This window comes from Perca flavescens, chromosome 18, assembly GCF_004354835.1.
Source record: "Perca flavescens isolate YP-PL-M2 chromosome 18, PFLA_1.0, whole genome shotgun sequence".
NCBI lineage: Eukaryota > Metazoa > Chordata > Actinopteri > Perciformes > Percidae > Perca > Perca flavescens.
The window spans coordinates 30770133-30777632 of NC_041348.1; the positions used below are offsets into that span (position 1 = coordinate 30770133).

Below are 7500 nucleotides of genomic sequence, written 5' to 3' on the forward strand. Positions count from 1 at the left end.
AGGACAGACCTAGGTACTTGGCTTTTAAATTTAAAGGTGGAACATAATTGAAATAAAGTGTGAAGATCTATTGAAGACCTCTGTCCTGAAGAGTTGACCTAACGTAAAACCTAACGTGAGATCTTGTGTCGGTCTCTGCGCAGGAACCCCCACTGCGACTTGTGGCAGGAGTTCTTCCACACGCTGCTCAACGTGCCGGACTGCAGCTCCCGGCCGAGCCTGGGGCTCCTGCGCTCCGGCCTGGCGTCGACGCTGCGGCACAACTACAGCAGCCGGCTGCCGGCGCTCAAGAACCGGCTGACGGTGCTGCTGCTGGAGCGCCACAAGGCGGCACGCAGATGACCCGCGTCTCCTCCGTCACTCGGGGTCAACCTTTAGCTCTTAATGCTGCGCTGAAATGTCACCGGAGGAGGCCTTTCGGCATCGGATTTGTACAATTATTTTTTTTATTTGCTTTTATCTTGTCAGATTTTATTGAAAAATAAAAGTTATGTGGAAGGGATGTTTTTGTCATGTTTTTCATGCTGAATTTACTTTTTCTCCTGAATTTCTTTTAGGATTTATCAATCACTGTTTTTTTTAACTCTTATTTTACCAATGTGTTTACTGGTCTTTGGTTTTCAGTATCAGGTATATGATAATAAACATATTTCTGTTTTCAAAGAGAGAAAATTTAAATAAAAGACGCTAATAATGTAGGCATGATAAGCAGGGCCGGCCTTTTACTTAGGGGGCCCTAAGCAGGATTTGGTTTGGGGGACTCTCCACATTGTAACATGTTGCCACTGCACTTGGCACTAAACCAACTTGTGTATTGTAAATATTAGTTTAAGCACTCATAATGTACAAATACGCATTCAAAGAATAATGTGAGACCTATTAGCAGCAACGCTATCTTTAAATAGACCGGCTCTGTTATGAGCTCTATTGTGGGACATTTCAAGCGCTCTTTGGGGGGCCCTCTGGTAGCCACACTTAGTTCGCTTATAGGTCGGGCCGGCTCTGATGATAAGATAAGGAACACTAACAAAAGTCGAGGTTACAAGGTCACATTTTGAACTGATTTAACACACCATGTTAACGCTGTCTTTATATTTACACTTTCTATAAAAAAATTTAAAAAAGATCCTAAGAAGATGATTTTGCTCGGTTTTAGTTTCGCACACAATTGTTTTGGCAAAATTAAAGTCAATTTATGCAGATCAAAAGTCTGCCCAGACCTCCAGATGGCACCAGATACAGTTTAATACACTCTGGAAACTAACTCAAACTAAACTAATACACTCTGGAAACTAATACACACTAAACTAATACACTCTGGAAACTAACTCAAACTAAACTAATACACACTAAACTCATACACACTGGATACTAACTCAAACTAACAAACGCACTCTGAAACTATCTTAACCCTTGTGTTGAGAATGCACTGAATTGCCTTTCTCTTAAAACCAGGAGCGAAAGAAAATAAAGACACTGCTTCACGACGCTTCGTTTGGCCATCGCTGCTAATTTCGACGTCCCACAATTCTGACCTAAAAACCCATCTAAAAACGGGTCTAATTTGACCCGAGGACAACATGAAGGCTAAACTAAACTAACAAACACACTGGAAACTAACTCAAACTGAACTGACAAGTCAAAACTCAAATAAAACTAATTGAAAGGTATTATTTCAACATTGCGATGGAGAGAGGCTGTACAGAAAACTGTACAAACCTACGCCATCTGATGCATCTACAACGTGTGAATCCTGTTAAAGTCCTGCCATACCTACTGTGTGTGTGTGTGTCCACCTGCTTGTTTAACTATATTTGTGGGGACCAAAAACCGGGAGTCCAGTATACTTGTGTGGTCCAGACAGCTTTGTGGGGCCAAAATGCTGGACCCCCCAAGTTTAAAGGGCTGTTTGAGGGTTAAGACTTGGTTTTAGGATTAGGGATAGAATTAGGTTATGGTTAGGGTGAGGGTATGGGTTAAGGTTAGGCATTTATTTGGGATGGTTAAGGTTAGGGTAAGGGTTAAGGTTAGGCATGTAGTTGTGATGGTTAAGGTTAGGGTAAGGGTTAAGGTTAGGCATTTAGTTGTGATGGTTAAGGTTAGGCAGGGTTTTAGGCATTTAGTTGTGATGGTTAAGGTTAGAGTAAGGGTTAAGGTTAGGCATTTAGTTGTGATGGTTAAGGTTAGAGTAAGGGTTAAATTGTGTACCGTGAGGGTGTGTGGAATGAGGGTGTGTTAATATCAGTGTGTCAGCCTCCTCCTCTGTCTGCTACCTGTTCAGACCTGCAGCAGATCCTGGTTCTTTCCCCAGGCTTTACTCCTCTCAACATGACATTTCATTTCATCTTCTCAGACAGTCCAAACTGTTTGTACTGATTGACGTTAAGTTGCCTGCCAGACTTTTATTTAACTTCCTTTTATAGTAACTTCCACTTCTGTATTCTTTGCTGCTCGGCTCCGTTTTATGCCAAGGCTGTGGAAGGTTGGCTTTTCCCAATAATTCAGTAAGCGCCTGAAGGCAGCAGCGGGGCATGTGGCCACTCCCCAAAGCTGACACACCTGTCTGCTGCCTTGTGAAAGGAATCATCCGTGGTATTGTATTTTTGGTTGAAAAGATAGATATAATATAGAGATATAAAGACAGATATCTTTGAAAACGAGTCATATTTGACCCAATGGCAACAGGAGGCTTAAACAGGGTTTCTATTCCAGTATATAGTGTTCTCTGTGTATGTTACATCTCCGACGCAGAATCTTCCGAGCAGCACTTGAAGGCAGCGCTGCAGAGAAGACAGCAGAAGGGGAGATGTGTAGCTGTGGAGTTTGCGTCAGTCTGATCTGAGATCTGCGAGCCATGGAGGGCAGAGGAGGACTGTCGGACGAGGCCGCGGCTGCTGCCTGCAAAAAGGGAGACCCCATCACCACGGTAACCCTAACCCTAACCCTGACCCTACACCTAACCCTCCTTAACATCTACTTCATCTTTCACATGTAGTTCTGTCTCTGGGGGACGCCAGACAGAAGGGTGTGTGTGTGTGTGTGTGTGTGTGTGTGTGTGTGTGTGTGTGTGTCTGTCTGTCTGTGTGTGTGTGTGACTGTGTGTGTCTGTCTGTTTGTGTGTGACTGTGTGTATGTGTAATTGTGAGTGTGTGTGTGTGTAATGCAGTCAAATCTGTTGCCTTCAGACCTGCAGATACCAGAAGGCAAACTTTAATAACTTGAGAAAAACTCCATTTGAAGAGTTGTTTTTGTGTCACTTAAGAGATTTAGAGCAGGATATAGACTCTCATACAGCCTACAGAGTCACAGCTATAATAATAATAATAATAATAATAATAACTTTTATTTATATAGCGCTTATCATGAACCCAACCCAAGGACACTTTGCAGAATGACTGTGGCTAAGCTAAGGGAGGTTGTAGTCTGTGGGGAACTGCTGGTGTTTGAGGAGTTGGACCATTGACCAGGGATGTACCATTGTGGATATCTGCAGGGAGGGGGGTCCCAGAGGGATGGGGCTGCATCACTAAAGGCTCCGTCTCAGGTACAGAGTCTGGTGTGGGGAACGGAGAGCAGGCCAGCGTCTGAGGACCGCAGGTTTTGGGGTGGGGTGTATGGATGGAGGGGGCCATGGAGGGATTTGTAGGTGAGAAGGAGGATTTTATATGTGATGCAGGACTTGATTGGGAGCCAGTGAAGGTGGATGAGGATTGGGGTGATGTGGTGCCAGGTCTTGGTGTGGGTGAGGACCCCGGGGGCAGAGTTTTGGACATACCTGGTCTAGGGTTTTGTAGACTTGTAACTTGTTAACCGTATAGATCTGGCTATTGATCAGTTCCAAGCAGCAAATTCCCTCGATACAGTTGGTTGTGGAAAGTGTGTGTGTGTGTGTGTGTGTGTGTGTCTGTGAGTGCTTGTTTAACTATATTCATGGGGACCAAAAGTCCAGTCCAGTATACTTGTGGGGTCCCGAAGGCTTTGTGGGGCCAAAATGTTAGACCCCACAAGTTTAAAGGGCGGTTTGAGGGTTAAGACTTGGTTTTAGGATTAGGGATAGAATTAGGTTATGGTTAGGGTGAGGGTAAGGGTTAAGGTTAGGCATTTAGTTGTGATGGTTAAGGTTAGGGTAAGGGTTAAGGTTAGGCATTTAGTTGTGATGGTTAAGGTTAGGGTAAGGGTTAAGGTTAGACATTTAGTTGTGATGGTTAAGGTTAGGGTAAGGGTTAAGGTTAGGCATTTAGTTGTGATGGTTAAGGTTAGGGTAAGGGTTAAGGTTAGGCATTTAGTTGTGATGGTTAAGGTTAGGGTAAGGGTTAAGGTTAGGCATTTAGTTGTGATGGTTAAGGTTAGGGTAAGGGTTAAGGTTAGGCATTTAGTTGTGATGGTTAAGGTTAGGGTAAGGGTTAAGGTTAGGCATTTAGTTGTGATGGTTAAGGTAAGGGTTAAGGTTAGGCATTTAGTTGTGATGGTTAAGGTTAGGTTAAGGGTTAAGGTTAGGCATTTAGTTGTGATGGTTAAGGTTAGGTTAAGGGTTAAGGTTAGGCATTTAGTTGTGATGGTTAAGGTTAGGTTAAGGGTTAAGGTTAGGCATTTAGTTGTGATGGTTAAGGTTAGGGTAAGGGTTAAGGTTAGACATTTAGTTGTGATGGTTAAGGTTAGGGTAAGGGTTAAGGTTAGACATTTAGTTGTGATGGTTAAGGTTAGGGTAAGGGGCTAGGGAATGCATTATGTAAATGGCGGGTCCCCACAAAGATAGTGCCACAAACTAAGGGTGTGTGTGTGTGTGTGTGTGTGTGTGGGGGGGGGGGGTTATGGTTATGGTAAACAGATGTTTAAAGTGAATGCTAATTGTGTTATACCTTCAATATGCTGCCTATTACAGTGTTAGCGGCATAGTCAACAACATGGGGTTGTTGCATGTCCTCAGTCTTACCCTACAAATAGACACACACACATATACATACATATGAAAATACAAAGATATTGAACAACATTGCTTATTTGTGACAATCATAATTATCCAGGAACCATGTTTCACACGCTCACTTCTGTTGTCGCTTATGTATTTCCATTCATCCTGAATATATATATATATATATATATATATATATATATATATATATATATAAGATATTCTTCTTTTTTATAAAACAATGACTCAAACTGATGAATGTAATAGTTGACCACTAATGGATTCCTCTTTGGTGTTGTGTGTGTGCAGGACTACATGCTGCAGCAGACAAATCTGCGGGTCAAAGATCCCGCTAGATCTCTGGACTTCTACACCCGAGTCCTGGGCATGACGTGAGTCTCTTCCCCCCCTCCCCGAACCGATGCATCCCTACTTATAGGACAACCTATACAGAGCCACCCATCCCATCGACCTTGCCACGTTTTGTTGTTCTTTTGTCACTTTCTTTCCGATTTTTTGGTCAGTTTTTTTTTTTTTTAATAAAAATTACCCAAATATTAGATGGATTCCATACAATGCTTTTGTATGGAATCCATTTTGATTATTTTTTGGGGGCTTTTCCCTTTATTATAGTGACAATGGATACACAGGAAAGTGGGAGAGAGATGGGGGATGAGAAGTAGCAAAGGGCCACAGGTCGGATTCCAACCCGCGCCACTGCGGGACTCAGCCTACTACGGGCCAACGCTCTTACTGATCACTACTTTTTTATTGAATTTTGGATGTTTGATACAAGTTTTAGCATTTAGAAAAAAAATTTAAATGGTTTCAAAACTGTATTCTGACTAAACTTTGAGACTTTGAAGTCTCTGATTATCCATCAACAGACGTTCCTCTAATATTAGTCTTAATATTTCATCATTTCTGCTTTTTTAACTCAAACATTAGGTATAATTTCCTTCAAATGAGGATTATTGTCCATGTATTCCAAAAATAAGTGTAAACCTAGTGGTAATAACTTGGTGTTTGTGGTGTTTGGTGGTTGGGTAACAAAAGCATAAAAAAAGGCGACAAAAACAGAAAAAAGCATGTGTAGAAGAAAGGGATATAAATATCAGAAAAAGCATCAGAAAGGTTTTCATTTTTAATGTTGACCCTTGAGGACAACAAGTGCAACTTTCTGTTTTTATGGGTCAACATTTTAAATGAAAAACCTTTATCAACGTGGCTTTCCCCAATATTTTTGCCAATTTTTTTTTTTTACATTTGTCACTTTTTTTCGACATTTTTGTCACTTTTTTCAACTTAGTTTTTTCTTCAAATGCTACAAAATTAAATAAAACACCCAAATTCGATGAAAGTAGTGAACTTATTATTCATTTGACTTGTTAAGACCGCCGTACGGAGCCATCCACGTGATTTTTTTGGACAATTTGTGTGAAAGAAAACCCAAATTTCTGATATAACTTTTTGAAAACGGGTCAAATTTAACCCGAGGACAACAGGAAGGATCAATCCCCTTTGAGTCAGTCATAATCAGACATGCACACAGGTTCCTGAAAGATCCATCACACATACTATATATAATATAATATAATGAATATGAACTGTTCTCTTCAATGAATATGAACTGCTCCCATCTGGCATATAGAGCCAGTAGGTGCAAACGCAACCACCTTAAAGGGCAACTACCGTTTTGTTCAACCAGGACCCTATTATTATCCTATGTTTTTGGGTCTAAGGGCCCTATTTTACCGATCTAAGCTCACGGCGTGAAGCGCCTGGCGAATATGTGTGTTTAGGGCGTGTCCAAATCCACTTTTGCTAGTTTGACGGACGAAAAAAGTGTCTGTGTGGCCGGGTGCCTGGTCCTAAAGGGTTGTACTTAGTGTCTTCATTAATCAGAGGTGTGTTTTGGGCGTAACATACAATCAACCAATCAGAGATCATCTCCCATTCCCTTTAAAAGCCAGGCACGTTTGGACCTTGGAGCATTGCTGTTATGATGGAGGATTTGCACCGTAATATTTTTATTTGTAATCTTCTGCATGTGTGTGTGTGTGTGTGTGCGTGTGTGCTGCTGTGCGTCCCTGTGTGTGTAACAAGCATAGTGTGAGCGCGCTGTGCACGAGCCTAGGAGCATTTTACTAATGCTCTGTTAAAATAACAATGAAATGCTGCGTTATTGACTTTAGACCAGGTTATTGTTGGTCAATGGTGCGATCACTTCCCACTGCCTCAGGATAGCAATACTCCCAGAATGCACCTGAACACACCTCCCTGTAAGACCAGCACGCCCAGAATGCACCTGAACACACCTCCCTGTAAGACCAGCACGCCCAGAATGCCCCTGAACACACCTCCCTGTAAGACCAGCGCGCCCAGAATGCACCTGAACACACCTCCCTGTAAGACCAGCACGCCCAGAATGCACCTGAACGTACCTCCCTGTAAGACCAGCACGCCCAGAATGCACCTGAACACATCTCAAAGATTTGTGTACAGCAGCCCGGGCCACCAAGAACTTTTATTTTTTTCCACTCTGATCAGCAGTAAAATCTTCTCAACCACCGAGATCCTCTGTGCTT

The 7500-nt window shown here is 42.3% G+C and overlaps 2 protein-coding genes across 4 annotated transcripts in view; both read left to right on the forward strand.

Moving 5' to 3' along the window:
- bub1 (BUB1 mitotic checkpoint serine/threonine kinase) overlaps positions 1 to 446 on the forward strand; it is a 29556-nt gene extending 29110 nt beyond the window's left edge. For all 3 annotated transcript variants that reach the window (XM_028605996.1, XM_028605997.1, XM_028605998.1), the window contains exon 25: positions 144 to 446. In XM_028605996.1, the coding sequence (XP_028461797.1) occupies positions 144 to 342 (199 nt within the window). In that variant the 3' untranslated portion in view covers positions 343 to 446. The remainder of the gene's footprint in view (positions 1 to 143) is intronic.
- A 2398-nt stretch (positions 447 to 2844) lies between these two features.
- LOC114573596 (lactoylglutathione lyase) overlaps positions 2845 to 7500 on the forward strand; it is a 6999-nt gene continuing 2343 nt past the window's right edge. The window contains exons 1-2 of the mRNA XM_028605869.1: positions 2845 to 2926; positions 5222 to 5304. Coding sequence (XP_028461670.1) covers positions 2855 to 2926; positions 5222 to 5304 — 155 coding nt within the window. The 5' untranslated portion in view covers positions 2845 to 2854. The remainder of the gene's footprint in view (positions 2927 to 5221; positions 5305 to 7500) is intronic.